At 34.8% G+C, this 19,000-nt stretch overlaps 1 protein-coding gene across 1 annotated transcript in view; it reads right to left on the bottom strand.

The window, feature by feature from the left end:
- The window catches only part of SCIN (scinderin), a 249,346-nt gene that overhangs the window by 216,516 nt on the left and 13,830 nt on the right, over nt 1-19,000 (bottom strand). Inside the window, exon 2 of the mRNA XM_079931577.1 lies at nt 16,101-16,151. Coding sequence (XP_079787703.1) covers nt 16,101-16,139 — 39 coding nt within the window. The 5' untranslated portion in view covers nt 16,140-16,151. The remainder of the gene's footprint in view (nt 1-16,100; nt 16,152-19,000) is intronic.

Below are 19,000 nucleotides of genomic sequence, written 5' to 3' on the forward strand. Positions count from 1 at the left end.
CATTTTCAGTGTAATGCCATCAACATACCCTGCCTGCGGTGTTACAAAGTGAAATAAATAAAGCATCAGAGATGCTGTGTAGAGTGTGACCACTTCATTTCCTACACAGCAGCCTACAAAAGAGTAGAATGGTTCAACCCACGAAAAAATCACAAGGCAGCAGCAGAGCTTGGTGAAAAATGTGGGCACCTTCTCAGAGAAAATGCATCATGTCTCACATGAGTGACAAAAATATTTTGAAAAATATTTTAGTTTTCTTTTTCTTCCCATAAAAGAAGAAACAGCTGTAGGAAATGGGAACTGACCTTGCCAGAACATAAAACCTGAACTGCTCATTTTGAGGGTTGGCATACAGCTGTGTGCTGGGCTCTGAAAAGCAGAAGTGGGATTCTTCTAGAGCCATATGGTTGAATCAAGAAGGGCAAAGGGTTAGAGCAGACAGAAGGCAGTTTACAGGTAATGACAAAGTCCTGAAGCATAATATATTCTAAAATGCTTCCAGTCTTAGATTCACATTAAAAAGGAGGAGGCTGCCAAGAAATACACTAATGTGTTTTTCTCCTGAGAGAACAAAGATCCCCAAAGCACTACCTGTCAGCTCTGCTTAGGTGACCTTACCTTCCAGTCACTGTTAAACCAAAGAATTAAGAGAGAATCTTATTTCTAATTGTTTTGAACATCATGATAGTCTTCCAAATGAATACCTACTGAGTTTCCACTAAAACACAAAAATCCTTCATTAACCCATATAGGCAGGCTGATTACAGGCTCTGCCAATCTGTATTACTAAGCACTAACTAACCTATTGAGACAACTTGCTAGAAAGAGAGTTGTTTCATTCCCCATCCCTCAGGGAAAACAAAACTGACAAGCATGGTTGAAACCAAGATGGATAAACAGTTTGTAGCTTCTGATAGAATTCTCCTGCTGAAAATACATATGTGAGATTTTAACTAATTAGGCCTCAAGCTCTTTGCAAAAGCCACATTGCAATTAATTAAGATGCTACTCATTATTTTTCAAAACACAAATTCTTTATCATAATTTACAAAACTGTCAGAGAAAACATATTCACACTACCATATTATAGTTTTTATGCTAAAAGAGATAAAATATTTAAGATGAACTTGGTTATTTTTAAGTTGTTCATTTCAGTTGAACTTGGCATACTATTATGAACACTTTAGCTAACATGTAATTATAATTGAATTAACTGAAAATTAAAGTCAAGATTTGTAACCTTTCATTGAGACCCAAATTTAAAGAATTATCACATCCACTATTAAAAGCAGTGCTATGAGGGACTTCCCTGGTGGTACAGTGTTTAAGAATCCACCTGCCAATGCAGGGGACACAGGTTCAAGTCCTGGTCCGGGAAGATCCCACATGCCACGGAGCAACTAAGCCTGTGCACCACAACTACTGAGCCTGCGCTCTAAAGCCCGCGAGCCACAACTACTGAGCCTGCATGCCACAACTACTGAGGCTGCATGCCACAACTACTGAAACCTGTGCACCTAGAGCCCATGTTCCACAACAAGAGAAGCCACCACAACAAGAAGCCCGTGCACGGCAACAAAGAGTAGCCCCTGCTCGCTGCAACTAGAGAAAGCCCGTGCACTGCAACAAAGACCCAACACAGCCAAAAATAAACAAATAAATAATTTTTTTTAAAAAAAAGAGCAGTGGTGTGAAAGGGGACCTGTCAGTGGGAATCTTGAAAGATACAATTAAGAGAACACATAAAAATTTTAAATAATAACCTCTGATATATTACTCTTTTAATAATTTATTTTAATTAGTAGAATAATAATTCCACTGCCAAAAATGTTTATTGCGGCAGTTTCTAATACTAAAAAATAAATAATAAAATATTTTAAGTGAGCATCAATAGGAAAAGAGTTAAGTTATTATACATCCAGCTATGAAATTTCTATAGACCATATAAAAGAGTAAGTCATGCAGAACTTTATCTTATATCTTTTAAAGATGGCTATGTTATATTAAATGAAAAATACGAAAAGGCAAATTTTTAGACAATAATTATACTACACTCTCATTTTAAAATGTGTATGTCTTTTCATGCACATATGTTTTTAATAATAGAAAATTTCTATAAAGACAGATATCAAATTTTTAAAACTGGTTACCTTAGGGAAGTATGATCAAGAGCTGAGGGGTGATATATGTAGATTTTAATTATTACTTCTTATATATACTTGTGTTGCTTAAAATTTTTATAGTGATCTTCAATTATTTTTGTAATGTATACTTTTGCAGAATTTTCGATTAGCCTCAAACAATGCAGCTCTGTTGAAATACCAAGTAAGAGTCATTCAGAATAATATACATGAATTGAAAATCAAAGAACCACTGCATAGTTTATCTTAACTGAAAAGGAGCAATAAAAATTAATTAAAAATTTTAAATGTTATTTGTAGAAAATTTTAGTTGCGGTACTTATACTCTTTTCACAGTAAAAGATTTTCCTGATTATTGCATATGTATTTAAGTTGGAAACTGTTGTATTTAAATTAAGGAGAATGGTTTACAGTCCCATGAGAGTTATCATAAGATTAAAACTAATTGCTCAGAATTTTCATCTGAGGCCAAACTGGACAGGTAATCAGTCATAAGCTAATGTTATTAGCTTGATTCATGTGATCAAACTCTATTTCTGATAATACGAGGCAAGGGGGTGGGCAGGAAAGAAATATGCTACATATAAAAATGATGGAACGAAGTTCTTCTGTTTGCATTAGTTTTAACATTTAGAGGTCACATTTACAGCAAAGACTTGAGTTTACCACCTGAATAATTCAAGCAAAAAGCTCACATTTGCCTAAATTCATGGGAGCAAAAAACCGCAAAATATTTTTTCTATTTATAAGTTTGTAGAGTGCCTTTTATGTGAAAATTTTGGAGGCTTATGTGAATTAACTATAGTTTAAAATGAATTAATGAACATTTTACTTTAAAGATAGAATTAAAATACACTATCCAATGTATATATATAATCTGAGGTATGGAGGAATGAAGCAAACTTCCCCAAAGACTCATAAATCAGATAAAATGCAATGGTTAATTTTCAGTAGAATCTAAACTTATCAAGGGTCAGTCTTGACTAGGTACAGATTTGTTTTGTTTCAGAAAATGACCACTATCTTTCTTTTTGAAAAAAATATGTGATATTTGATACATACAAAAGAAAATGGCACTATATCTCTAAAGTTATAAAGCGTACCAAAATGGACACATACAATTCAATCATTCAATTCAGAAATATGCCAATGCCAACACAGTTGCACCAGTTTCTATGCTCCTCTTATAATCCTGCTTCTCCCCACTCCAAACTATGTCCTGTATTTTGTGTTTATAACCTGCGCTAGACAACCTCTAAGATGGTCCCCAATAACCACCACATCCTGATATTCACACCCTTATGAAATCCCCTTCTTTTGAGGGTGGGCTGAACTTAGTGATTCACTTCTAACAAATAGAGTATGACAGAAGGAATGGCTGTCTCTTCTAAAATTAGGTTATAAAGTAACTAGCTTCTCTCCCTACTCCCCCTTCTCTCTTTCTTCCCACTCTCCTTCTCATTCTGCCTCTCTTAGTCTTTGAGGAAGGCCAGTTACCTTCCTATCAGTTTACCCATGAGAAAGCTTATACAGCAAAGAACTGAGGGAGGCCGCCAGCCAACAGCCAGGAAGAACTGAGGCCCTTAGTCCAACAACCCAGGAGGAACTGAATCTGGATAAAAACTATGAGTGATTTTGGAGTGGATCATCCCCAAGTCAAGCCTTGAGATGAGACCATCATCCTGACTGAAACCTCAAAAGACACCATGAGCCAGAGCGTTCAGTTAAACCATACCTGAATTCCTGACCTGCAGGAAATGTGATATAAAATCATGTTTTTTTGAGCCACTATGTTTTAGAATAATTTGTTAGTCAGCAGCAGATAACAAATGTATTATCCTTGCCTTTAAAAAGTTTTGATAAAGAGCACAGAGTGTATTAATTTCTGTTAAATCAAACTTTTAAATTGTGTTGTTCAATTCTTCATCTTGTGAATTTTTCACCTGCTTAATCTTCTAATAATTTAGAAAGCTATTGAAATCTTTTAATCTTTTTTTTTATTTGTCTAGTTCTCCCTGTAGTTTTATCAAATTTCCCTTTATATACTTGAGGCCATTAAAAGTTTCTAGTATACTAAGCCTTTTATTAGGTGGATAGACTCTGGAGACAAATTGCCTTCTGGATTTCAATCCTAATCTTATTCCTTACTATCTGTCTGATTTTAAGCAAATTATTTAACCTCCATCCCTCCATTTCTTCACCTAAAAAATGGAAATATAAATACTGCCTACCTGTTGGATTTAAATGAGGTTTAAACAAGTTAATACTTACATGCATACAACAGTAGTTGATATACAGCTATTGGTAAATCACCATATGTTCTGACTTCTTTATCCCTAATAATGCTTTTTGGTTAACAGTTACTGAATGCTACTTAAAAATTATTTTGAAAACTACCCCATCTTTTTAACAATTTTTCCTGAAAAAAATATATTTTCCTGACTAATCTTTTTCTACTGTAACCTTCTGTCTCCTTAGGTTTTATGTGTGCTTCTGGAATTCAATGTAAGGCTGATTTTTTTTTTTTTTTAAATACAACCAGTCATTCTGCCTTTCAACTGGAAAGAATTAAGTGTATCGTGAATTATAAATATTTTGACTTATTTCTAGCAGTTTGGGTTTTGCTAATTCTACTTTTGCTATTTTTTCTCCATTCATGCTTTCTCTTGGATTGATTGAAATGCTATATTTGTTTGGTTCTTGGTAGGTCTTTTCTCTTTAACTGGCTTGAGAATATTCTATATTATATTTTAATCTTTATGATTATTGTCTTCGAGATTCTCAACTGATGAACAGAATATGTCACTCTTCACTCTTATTTCAAAAAATATAACTTTTTCAACAGTTTGATTCCTGTCAACCTCCTTCCAAGCTACATGCTATTGTTTAATTTTATCTTCTTTTATACTCTAATTTAGAAATTATTACTATTACTTTATAAAGACAACGTTTGATTAAATTTAGTTAAATGTTTACCAATTTGCTTTCCATTCTTTCTTGCTGCTTAACATTCTTTTTGGAATCAATTTTTTCCTCCTAAAGTATGTTCATTCTGAAGTTCCTATAGTGAATTTCTATTGATGGTAAATATTCTGTTTTTATCTTAAAGTATTATTATGATTCCCTCATACATGAAAACAGTTTTGCTGGATACTTAATTCTAGCTTTATAGTTATTTTCTTTCTATACATTTAAGCTATTATTTCACTGTTCTTAGAATTTTTGTTACCAACCTAATTGTTATTACTCTTTTATTCTGGTTCTTTTCCAGAGAGCAATTCTCTTTTTATTTGTTCTGTAGTTTGACTACAAGGTATCTGATTGTCAGTTTATTTTTAATTTATACTGTTCAATAATTATTGTGTTTCTTGTAGCTACGGATTCATCCTATTCAACCTACTCATAAGGTTGTTACAAGGATTAACTTAATGAAAGTCAAGTGCTGTGAACAATAACCTGCACATAGTAGATACTATGTATGTGTTTTCTATTGTTATTGAATAACGATTCCTTTTATTATCTTCTCCTTTAATATTTCCACCACCCCTCCCCCATTATTTGTATTCTTTCCTCTAGGACACCCATTAGGAATAGAAAACACTTTTCCATTCCAATCTTCATGTCAGTTAACTAATCTTTCCTATTTTCCAAATCCTTGTTTCTCTATGCTACTCAGTAATTTCCTCAGACCTACCTCTAAATCACTAATTATCTTTTACGTTTTGTCTAATCTGCTATTTAATCCATCTCTGCCTGACTCTGCACCCTGCATTTAATCTTTACAGTGTCCCACCTAGTCTCCCTGCCCTATAGTTTCTGATGGAGCCAGGACAAGGGGAGTCATCAGCAGCAGATCTAAGTTCAAGAGGAGGGAGATGTCAGGGTATTTAGTCCCCCCTTGTCTCCCTGTGTTATCATAACACTTGCATTTTAAGAGAGTTAACATTTTACTTCGTTGTGAAGGTGGCATTTATTCTTGATATATGAAAGACACAAAAACACAAAGGGTGTTTTTTTCTGAAAGCCTGAATCTCATTCTTCAGAATCATGACCATTCCCAAATGAACCAGGAAAAACAAATCATTTTTGCATCACCTGAATATTGCCATGCCCATCATCACTGAGTGTTTTATGTGAAATTGCTTCTAGAATGTTAAAGATAAATAAGCAAATCCTTTTCTACTGTAAATAAGAGAGGCAGAGCAATTCTCTTTAGATGTAGCACATCTGCTAACAGAATGGGAATTGTTGAAAGAAGATGGAGAATCTGATTACAAGAAAGAAAAAAGAAGTTTAGAGATTTGGCATAATGTGATCTAAAGCTTTCAGAAAAGGAAAAAATAAAGACTGCCGAAAAGTGAATTTATGAGCTAACACTTTTTTTCTTCTGACATAAAAGATGGATGATAATCATAAAAATGCTTTGCTACTTTTCTATATATCTTATTACTTATTTACATGCAATTACTACAATATTAATGACATACATAAGGTAGAAAGATTGTGAGTTAACTTCTAAATTTAAGAAGGAAGAGCAGAATTTTTAAAATTAAGGAAACTAATTACATACTGTACACAAAAACTACTGCATTAGACAAACCTTCTTCACCCCCAACTATATTTTACAAATATTCCCTGACCACCTAAATTTAATAAGCCTGAGAATGGGCACTGCCATAGTCCAGGCTCATTTTTAGTTTCCCTGCAAAGTTCAATGGAATTGAAGCATGTGTATATCATTTCCAGAGCATCTTTCCTCATCCTCAACACCCCTATTTTGAGTTAGTAGCAGGAAATCTTAACCAACTCCTCAGTTCCGTCCAATGATCATTTTACTAATCCTAACCTGTACTATGACATAGTCTTGCCAAGGTTCTTGAGATGTTAAATACCTAGGTCAGTTTGGCCACTCCAAAGCACTGCTAACCATTCTTAAGCTTCCCAAGACCAAAAACCATCCAGAGCTCACTCTTGAGCTTTCCACCTGACCTAACTATGCTTTTAACCATGCTATAATGACAGAAATAAAATAGTAATGAACACTAGGAGGACAACTGTTTGCCTTGATATGCATGCATCTTAGTCATTAGGTCAAAGATATTTTATTGCCTGTGTAAAGGAAATTAACTATCATATTTCAGCGCATATAAAACATAGTTCAACTACTAAAGTATAAAACATGTAAATCAGAAAAAAAATCTAATGCGATCTGGTCTCTCACAATTCAAGAGGCTAAAAAGCACTGGTGTTCATGCTTTGGAGTTGGCAAATTAAGCTTGTCTCAGAAGTGTTAGATTTATCTAAAGAGAAACCCTAAATTCGAGGAAAGCATCAGTGTATTTCTTTTTAAAAGATGACATTTAAATGAAGGTTTCCTTCAAACCAACAAAGATGTACATTGTATGTCTTGAAAGTGCTGAAGACATGGCAAGTATGAATATTTCTAAAACCAAACCCAATTTATTCTAATTTTATATAACTTGATAGAGTAAAACATCAAAGAGGAAATGTGAAACAGCACTCTGTGTTGCTGAAAGTTAGACAGGGAAAACAATGAACAAATGTATCTGTCTTGAAAAATGTATAAGTGGACTCAGCAAACTAGATAGTTTTTATCAATTATTAAGGATGCATGTGATGGGAATTTTTCAGCATACTTTCCTTCTCCCCTCTGCCTTATAGTTTTAAAGGTTCTTTGTTCCTTTGATTTATTGTCCTGTTTCTGCATTCCAGCCCCAGAGTCATAGTTAAGGGGGCAGCTAAAATTAAGGGACTAAGGAGTAGTCTGTCAATCTTTGCCCCTTGGGTGGAAGGCTGCTATAAAGCAAATGAAAAATGAAGCATCATTAAGAATAAATTGTAGGTTTTGAGTATGTTCCTTTATTCTCAAAATGGGTTTTCTTTTTTGAGAATCGTCTCTTTCCATTTGAATTGGCTTGTATTATAAGCTGATTGTGGCATTCTGTTTTCGTCTGAGTCTGCCCAGATGTTCCTTCCATTTACAGGAAAAAAAAATTCTACTTCTAATACAAAGTTCTGTATTTTTAAGTCCCATCTGATGAGTTAGGTTTCAAAGTCCTAGTAAATTTTTCAGAAACTTAAGACTTTTTGGTTTTAATCTGCATTTTGCTTTCTAATTTGAAAAGAGCTTTTACTGACTTTTTTATTTTTTTTAATTTGTTTTTAAAGTTTTCTCACGTTTTGCCAATCAGCTAAGTTTTACATTTCAAAGCAGCATCTTCGTGTAAAAGTCATAATCTATCACTCAGTTTTGAAATATATCAATAGCTTTATTTTCACTTTTTGTTACCACTGATTATTATTACAGATGGATAAGTTTCTTTGGAATTACATTTAATTTGTAAATATAGAAAACTGTATATAAATATAAATTAAATATCACAGTGAGCTGAGGAAATGAAGAGTACACATTTATAATTATGCATGGAAGGGAAGAGATAAAACCTAATCTTTCAACATCATTTTTAAAAGCAACTTTGATTAAAATGCTCATTACATAATAATTCTAAGGTAAATCAAAACAATGGAGTTAATGCATATATTTATTTAAAAACTCAAAAGAGAATAAAACCAAAAGGAACAATTTGTCTATCACACATGGTGTATTTCTCACCTATTTTCATTTGAGGGAAAAAAATGTTGGCAAAATCATGGCATGGGTAGAAGAGAAGTTAGGTTTTATTAACAAGTAGCTTGAAAAACAGTGTTAGGAAAGAATTTCTCAGGCCAGTTATTATAGGAACGTCATTATTATCAAAGTCAAGAATTTGCAGAAGCCATTTCACCTATGTCTCAATATCCAAATGTAGGAGAAAGGAAACATCTTCAAGTAAGCCCTAGAAACTGATGGAAGGCTAATGCCCAGACTCCTGACATAGCAGGAAGGACTGTACAGGGTATGCCAACAAGAAAAAGAGAATAATGAAGACTCTCCAATAGCCCAGGCACCCTGACACAGTATGCCATCCTCCAGATCTTGTCCAAACAGCCAGGGTGTCCTCTTTCCTCTCCAGGTTTATCTCCCTTTCCCCCATCCTCCCAGGCTGAACTACTTGCAGTTGAATTACTGAAAAACCTGACCAACTTTTATTAACACTTTTAGTTTGGGCTCAAGCTTTATTTCCTTAATAGTATTTTCCTGGCTCCTTCAGGCAGCTTGAGTATCTGCACTCCTAGAGCCTTGTGCATATTTTAACTGTCCCTGATGTCATACTCTATTATAAGCTCCTAGCACCAATCATCATGCTGCTGTACAGGAGGTGATCAGAAAATGTCAGGTGGATTCATGAAGGAATCAACAGAGCATTTTAGTTCTACTTAAACTATAGATTGATACAAGATTTTAAAAATTAACACTTTTTAAAAAATAGATCTTTATTGGAGTATAATTGCTTCACAATACTGTGTTAGTTTCTGTTGCACAACAAAACAAATCAGCCATATGCATACACAAGTCCCCATATCCCCTCCCTCTGGAGCCCCCCTCCCATCCTCCCTATCCCACCCTCCTAGGTCACTGCAAAGCAGCAAGCAGATCTCACTGTGCTACGCTGCTGCTTCCCACCAGCAAACTGTTTTACATTCGGTAGTGTATGTATGTCGATGCTACTCTCACTTCACCCCAGCTTCGCCCTCCCACCCCATGTCCTCAAGTCCAGCTTTTGACAAAATTCAACACCCATTTATGATAAAAACTCTCCAGAAAATGGGCATAGAGGGAACCTACCTCAACATAATAAAGGCCATATATGACAAACCCACAGCAAGCATCATACTCAATGGTGAAAAACTGAAAGCATTTCCACTAAGATCAGGAACAAGACAAGGATGTCCACTCTCATGACTCTTATTCAACATAGTTTTGGAAGTCCTAGCCACAGTAATCAGAAAAGAAAAATAAATAAAAGGAATACAAATTAGAAAAGAAGAAGTAAAATAGTCACTGTTTGCTGATGACCTGATACTATACATAGAAAATCCTAAAGATGCCACCAGAAAACTACTAGAACTAATCAATGAATTTGGTAAAGTTGCAGGATCCAAAATTAATGCACAGAAATCTCTGGCATTCCTATACACCAACAATCAAAAATCAGAAAGAGAATTTAAGGAAACACTCCCATTTACCATTGCAACAAAAGAATAAAATACCTAGGAATAAACCTGCCTAAGGAGGTGAAAAACTTGTCCTCAGAAAACTGTAAAACACTGATGAAAGAAATCAATGATGACCTAAACAGATGGAGAAATTAACACTTTTTAGTAAACACTCAGTTATTATGATAAATCGATGCTTATCTTTAGAGTATCACATTCTTTTTTAGAAAACATATTATGAAACATAAAAACTAGCTGTAATTTTTACAAGAAAATGTATAAGTGATTCCAATGTTAACTTTTATTCATTCAAATGCTGTTACAGATTTTTAAAAGATGCAGGGTTCTCAGTTACCCTGTGCAAATTGTTGGCTTATTAGTTTTCATCATACTGAAATTTAACAAGCGTGTAGGATTTTTGTCGCAAAGGCTCTGAGGCCAAATTACAGGTCACTTTATAAGAACTGTGTTCTCACCGTAACTTGGAAATATTTCTTAGAGGGAACATTGTTTGAATTCCAAAAATTTCTTGACACAAAATGTCATCTATCAATCAGAAAAACTAAATGCTGTTTCTAGGTTCTGAATTACCCAAGAATGGACAATTGCAAAGGGAAGCTACAAAAATTTTCATGTGTGTAAAGCTGAGTCTATATTTGGAGAGAAAATGATTATTTTATATCTTCATAATGGGTGAAACAGAGTTAAGAGTGTTATCCTAGCCATATTTATTGACATGTGATCTTTTGTTTCACATTATTTTGGCTTATGCTTATCATCATCACAAATTTTACATTTCAGTGTGGTTATCCACTGGTATTTTTTAGAACTTTTTCAGGGCCAAGATGGAAAGAAATGTCATACAGTAGATTTACAGGAGGTGAAGGTCTCCTTAAATACTTTTGAGCTGTTCCACTATGCACTGATTTAAGAATTGGATGACCTAAAGCTGTTATTTTCTTCTTTCCATACCTTGAGGGCAGTTTACACCAACCAACAAACTCCACAATCTTTATATCATACCCCATATCTCACAAGTGCTAGTAATATTATATAAGCCCATGCATCACTTTCTACCTGAATGTCATGCCAATTCACCACAGGTGAAGGTCTTAGTGATACTACAGCATCCTAGGCACTATCACATTCTATTTGTCACCAGAAATGGGACCCTGTTGGCATTTAATTTCACTCCCCCCCCCAACCCCAATTAGACCCTAAAACAAGGATTTGAGTGCAAGTAGTGTACTGGAAGGTGAGACCAGGTAGCACACGTAGCATAGTGGAAAAATGAGACAAGAGAAGCAAAGTCGACTAAGAAAATTTACTACTGTGGTCACCTGGAGACTGATCTAACACAGAGTAGTCTCACAGTTCAAACTTATTCAATGAAAACCTGAGGGGGCAGTGGTATTTATCTACAAATTCCCACTAGTCATTGTTTGAAGAATGTTATGAGGGGATGAGAGGCGGGCACTAGTTCCCTTGCATTCCAATCTGCATGGGCAAAGTGGAGAAGCCAGAAAAATTCTTCCGGCAAAGAGATGCACATGCTGATGATTAGAAGAAGGGCTTATGTATCATGGTAGTTCTAGAAGCAAGATTGAGGAGCAGCCAGTAATAGCACTTCTTGACTTATATAACCCCAAAATATCAAGAGCATGTGTCAAGAAGGCTGATGTCAGCTGCAATGGTGGAAAAATCATTGATCTGTTACTCAGTTTCTAGACCTAAGCCATTTCTGATTCCCAACTGAAAGGGATGGTGGGTACCATTAAGGAAGGACCCTGTAACACCACAGCAGGTATAGCAGGTATTCTCCCAGTCTGCCCCAGAGGGATCCATGATATATATCTATATAGCTGCACATGGAAGGAAGTGGAAAACAGGTTCTTCAAGGACTGTTAGATACAGGGTTGAGCTGTAATTGATGCTGAGGACCCTTTTTATGGCATAGGAGGTACAGCAGAGAGCATATGACCATGGACCCCTCTCGTCCTACTATATACTTTATCACCCAAAAGCTCCCAAGCTAATAAAATTTTTAATGGCCTCTTAAATGCCCAGCTGAGTCTTCAGTCTGAGGATCATATTCTGAGAGGTTGGGGGTTGGGATGCTGTTCTTCAAGATTCAGTATATACTTTAAACCAAAAGCCATTATATGGTTATATTTTCTCAAAAGCTAGAATATATAGGGCTGGATCCAAGGTATGGGAATAGGGGTAGACTCTCTCATCATCACTCCTACTAAACCACTTGGGGAATGTTTGCTCAACTCTCCCCCAGCTTTAGGTTCCACTGGATTAGAGGCACTGGTTTGGGAAGGGGTATGGGATGGAATGCTTCTATCAAGGGACACAGCAAGTGTTTGTTACTAAACCTACAGCTGTGGTCGCCACCTGGACATTTTGGTACCAAATGACAAGCAGGCAAAGAGAAAGTTACTATACTGGGAAGAGTAATGAGACCTGATTATCATAAAGAGATAAGGTTGCTACTAGTAATAGAGTCAGGGAACAATGTGTCTGAAACTTAGATGGTTCTGTTGGATGTCTCTTTCTGCTTCAACATCTCCAGTGGTAACTGTGAATGGACAATAAGCCACACACAATCAGTTATCACACTGGTAAGGAAAAAACTCACAATTGTGATGCTAGATTGATATAAAGAATTTTAAGATACTGAGAAAAAAATAAGTTTCTAAATTCAATTGAAATTTAAAGAAATTTAATTGTTATCCTTATTACTTTTCAGTATCATTATTATTATGGAATATGATTTTTTAAATTAGAAAATGGGTTATGGATAATGTACAACTAAAATGAGAGAAAGGTGTATATACAAATCCACTTTCCTTTTAATACCAGAAATTGTTTGAAAAGCTACAGCGTAAGAGTTTTTAATTGAAAAGTGAGAAGTTTAAGCTGTTTGTTAAAGAACATCTATTTCTAATTTCAAAGGTTATTAAAATCAATTGAGGAACTCTGTTTCACTATATCCTTTCATTCCGCTTCATAGCACTCATATTGAACCCCACAGGGCTTGGACAATCACAGCAAGTTGGTTATTATGCAGCAACATTTTAAAGTCTGTTGGCTTACTATGTAGCCATTAAGAAGTTTAATTTTTTTCTAAAGTAATTTTCATATTTCTGATTAAACCTTCCCATGAATTTATTTTTGTGGGACAGGTCAGAGATGTATGATAAAGTAAACTAAGCCTAAGATGAAACCTCATTTAAACCATTATTTTATATTTTATTTTAACTAATTTTCTCCTGTGTGATGCAGTAATTTTTTTTAGATATTCACTTATGTTTTGCTTCCACTGTTATGCTGACTACCTTTTGCGTGTCTCTGCAGATACCTTCTCCATCTTTTTCCACCCTGTTCTGTGTCCCAGGGTGCTGAACCCAGGAGGCATCAATGATTCCCTTGCCAACAGGCTTAGTCTTCAGCCAATGAAACAAAGCCAGGAGATGAGAGTGAGTAGGGAGAGTCACATAAAGATATTCATTCTTTCATATTTCATGTGACATCACCTCTGGTTGTTTGTGGTCTGCTGACACACCACCTTTTCTATAAACTTCCTTCTCCAGGATCTGATCATTGTTACCTCCCCGGCCTCTTTCAACCTAGGTCCAGTAACGTCACTCTGATTGTTAGTTGCACGGACATAGAGTATCACCCCTTGATTTTTCTAAGCCATGCTCTCCCCATCGTAAAGAGTCATTTTACTAAACTCTCCTTCTTGGCCAAGTTGAACCCACATGTGTGTCTTACCAGGACCCTGACTGATGTAATTACTGTAAGTATATTTCTCTTCCCTACAACAAAAATCTAGAAAACTTATAAAGCCAGTAATTGCTTTTGAATTCATAACTTATAATTACTGCACTTAACTCCCTTAGACACAGACTCCTTCACTTATAAATCCAAGATGGATGACTGAAGTTTTTCCTTTACAAACAATATATACTTTTTCCTACTTTCTCACATCATTTTTATGTTCAATTTACCTTGAGCTCCTTTTTTGTGCTTCTCTCCTCCCATCCTCTACTTCCTCCAAGTGAACCAAGGATCTATACATACTGTATTTTCTCATTACATCAGCCCTCTCTCCAGCTAAAGCCTAGAATGACAAACTCTTTCAGTCTGGAAAAATCTTAAGCAGTCTTCAAGTCCTACCTTTAACCAGTGCTCAAATGAACATGATCAGTTATCTACTGGACGTTTTACCAAGTTATCTGACTTAATATCCTCAATTAATGTCTATTTTCCGTCTGGCTTGCTACTTTTCTTGAATGATGAATGGTAGCACGATCCTTATCAAACTAGAAACTGTATTCATCCCCAACTTCTCAATTTTTTCTTTCTCTGACATTTAATAATAATGGCTATTATAATGATAGCACCAAGCATGTATTGATTACCCTTTATATCCAGGCTCTAAAATCAGTATGCCACTTAAATTATTTTATGTAACATTTACAATAACAGCTAATATTTATTAGGAAATTATATTTATCAGATACCACACTAAGAGTTTAATTTGTATTAGTTCAATCTTCATAACATCATTTTGATGTTAAATATTATCTCTATTTTTCCCAGGTGATACTGAAGCACAGTGAGTTATATAATTTCCTAAAGTTAACACAGATCATAGCTGGCATAACTTGAATGCAGGTAGTTTGAATTCAAAAATCATGCTATTAACCACCACATTTTCTTTTTTCTAACTCTGTATGGGAGAAATATTATCCAGTTTCACCGATGAGAGAACTGATTTCCAAAGATACTTAATTAACTTGCCCGAGATTATACAACTAGTCAGAGGGGAACATAGGTGCAACATACAATTCTTCTTCCAAAATTCCCGGAAACATAACTTTCATTAAAATTTGCTCATAGGTCCTCCAGAATTTTTTTCTTCTAAAATGTCCCACAAACGTCACTATTTGAACAAATTTGAATGAAAAAATAATATTTAAGGGCTATTTTTTAAATAAAAATTGTGTGTACCACTTATGTTCCCCAGATACCATAAGCACCATGATTTTACAGCTAGGAAGAGGAGCAGCAAGGATTACAACTTAGACTGTCTCACAGCAAAGCCCAGCTCTTTTACCTATTTTATGTTATTAACAAATCGTATAGAAAATGACTCTTTAAATTTCTCCTATTTCCTCTCCATTTCGATAGCACTATTGCCTCATGATTTCTCTCTTGAATTACCCCAGTAACGTCATAATTGTTCTTCCTTCTTCCTTCCTCATCTCTCCCGACTCACCACCCACACTATTTTTTTAAATGGTTTTTCTATAATCAAAATTCAATTGTAGGGAGAGAATATTTGTATAGCATATATCTGATAGGGGACTAGTATCCAAAATATATAAAGAACCCTTACAACTCAACAATTAAAAGATAAATGACCCAATTAAAGCATGGACATAAGATTGGAAAAGATACTTTTCCAAAGATGATGTAAAAACAGCCAAGAAGCACATGAAATGATGATCAATATCATTAGTTATTCTGAAAATGCAAATCGAAACCACATGAAATGATGATCAATATCATTAGTTATTCTGAAAATGCAAATCGAAACCACCACTTTACACCCACTGAGATGTCTGTAATCAAGAGGATGGACAATAGCAAGTGTCAGCGATAATGTGGAAATATAGGAATTTTCATACATTGCTGGTGGGGATGAAAAATGGTGCAGATACTTTGGAAAGAGTTTTATTTTTTCAATAATTAAACCTAGAGTTATATTACCCAGCTGTCCCGCTTTTCAGTAAAGACGCAAAAGAATTGAAAATATATACTCACAAAAAACTGTACACAGATGTTCACAGCAGCATTATTCATAACAGTCGAAAGCTAGAAACAACACGAATGTCCATCAATTAATAAATGGATAGACAAAATGTAATATATGCATAAAATGGAATATTATTCAGCTTTAAGAGGAATGAAGTACAACATGAATGAACCTTGAAAACACTATTCTCAGTGAAATAAGTCATTCACAAACAGACACATATTGTACAATTCTATTTATATGAAACGTCCAGAAAAAGCAAATCCATAGAGCCAGAAAGTAGATTAGTGCTTGCCAGGGGCCAAGGGGAGGGAAGAACTGGAAGTGAATGTTAATGGATATGAGGTTTCTTTTGGGCCAAACCTTTTACTATGACTATTATAATATGTTAGATTATATTACATATACTATATTAGTCAAAATAGACTTAGCAATGCTGTAGGAAAGAACCACAGTAAAATCTAAGTAGCCTAACACAATCAAAAGTTAATTTCTCATTAATGCTGCAAGAAAGATCTCATATTTAATATCATTTACTAGAGAGAGTTCAACTCATCAAACCACTGGTGAAATGTTAGCTCTATCAAACAGGGAGTAAAAGGAAAGACAGAACTGTTTTAATGATCCTTCCATTGATAGCATCCTCAGTAAAATATATATTTACAATATAGGCTATATTTTTGCCATTTGTTTTTTTCTTTTTAAAAAAATTCTTTAACAGATAAATTTACTTAAAGTCCTGAAAATTCACTGCTCTTTAATGACCTATAATGGCTTTTGTCTTCCTCGTTTAAAGATGTTTTTATGCCTAATTAAAGATAAATCAAGCATCTCTCATGCAGTTAATTTTCATATCATTTTATGACCACAAGAAATAAAATTAAATTTTGTAGTCAACAGCCTAATTTTTGTGGTTTAGTAATAAAAGTTTAGCTGTAATGGAAATATGTAGGGATTTACCTTATAAATAATCAAATGATCAAAATAATTTATAAGGACATAAAATAATTTAAGGACATTATTTTTTAACATAAAGAAATTCATATTTTGATAGTCTTATATATACCTAGTCAGTTAAGACATTACTTGTTAAGCTTCAAAAGTATTCAAAAGTCCTCAGCAGTAGCTCAAATTTCAAATTTGCTATATTTCAAAAAAATTTTAATTATATAATGAGACAGATTTTGAAGATAAGCAATACATTCTTAACAGTAGGATCAGTTTCTTGGGTAGACAAAATATGGATTGGCCTATATTATATAGCTTGAGAATGTCTCTCCAAGGACACTCCTACTTGCTACTCTGTCTTAAATTCCAATTAAAGATTCAGTCACTCAAATATTTTTTGATTATGTACCACACTTTGTTCAAAGACTTGAGAATTCAACAGAGAACAAAAATGAAGACCTTGTCCATTTTCCTGAAACCTTAGTCATTCATTATCACCTTGATAAGGTTTGCCATATATATTCATTCTGCCTATACTATTATTATTATTATTATTTTTTTTTTGCGGTACGCGGGCCTCTCACTGTTGTGGCCTCTCCCCGTTGCGGAGCACAGGCTCCGGACGCGCAGGCTCAGCGGCCATGGCTCACGGGCCCAGGCGCTCTGCGGCATGTGGGATCTTCCCGGACCGGGGCACAAAGCCGTGTCCCCTGCATCGGCAGGTGGACTCCCAACCACTGTGCCACCAGGGAAGCCCTCTGCCTATACTATTATTAACTCAATAATTTTCTTTAAAGTGATTTATTTTACTTACATCTATAAAAGAAAGAAAAGATATCAGTTCAATACATTTTAAACAGGTAGCATTTGGTCTTAATAGACTGTAATTGTAAAGAAATTAATACAAGGAAAACAAAACAACTTTATTAATTAATAGATTCCATTTGGTAATGGCTATGACCCTGATGATTTTGAACTTGTGGAATGCTCTCTCCTTATTTAAAGGGGGAAATCAGAAACTGTTTGAGAAGTCTTAAAGGCTACAAAAAAAACTGGAACTTTTCACATAATCAGAAGAATCACTGAGTGATTTATTTTTTAATACGATGTCTCAACACTCAAATTATCATCACTTTGGAGAACAATTTAATCTCCACTAAAGTGGGTTCCTTGGCTCTATGGATTTGTCCTCCTGTGAAATCTTTTTCTTAAATACAAAATATTCTGTATAGATTACTTGTATTGTGAAAGTAACTCTGTATTTTAAGTGACCTCATAGGATAGGAAGTCTTCTGAGTCTTCTACTCTTGAGTAGATTATAATGGAAAAGACCCACTGTGCTCAGGCCTCAAACCTCTGAGATTCTAATAAACGGGAAGTGGAAAGAGTTCAAAAGTAAGGAGAAGGCAGATTTAACTTTCTTCACAACTTTGCCTTTGAATCAGCTAGAAAGTCAAGATAGGGCAAATAGTAATTCTCATTTTCAATTTATAAAATGGTTTAGTTCAGTGAGTAATTAATAAATTCTTAAATAATTAATATATTCCCAAATTAAACTTCACTTTAATTACTTAACTGAGGTGTAACAAATATTACACCTGTGTGTTGTAAGTTTATTATCTCATTTGAGAAAACAATAAGTCCAAGCTGAAATTATTATTAAGGGAAAAAAAAACTGTCATTGGTGTGCTGGACAGTCTTTGTTTGCCCAACTAGAGATTACTCCTTATTTATTATCTCCACCCTACTCTATTCTGGAAGACTGAACTTGTGTGGATTACATTAACAAGTTCCCTTGTCCTCTGACATTCTATTCAATTGGGTAAGCCCCAGAAGGAGGTTAGAAGAAAGGAGGAAAATGAAGTCTGAATGTGTTTTTTCTTCGACTTCCTTCCTGTGGGGTGAAATGGGTTGGCAAGCCCCTTGACTAAAGATCTCCGCTCCTGTCAAGGAATTCCTC

Source organism: Stenella coeruleoalba, assembly GCF_951394435.1.
Source record: "Stenella coeruleoalba genome assembly, chromosome: 9".
NCBI lineage: Eukaryota > Metazoa > Chordata > Mammalia > Artiodactyla > Delphinidae > Stenella > Stenella coeruleoalba.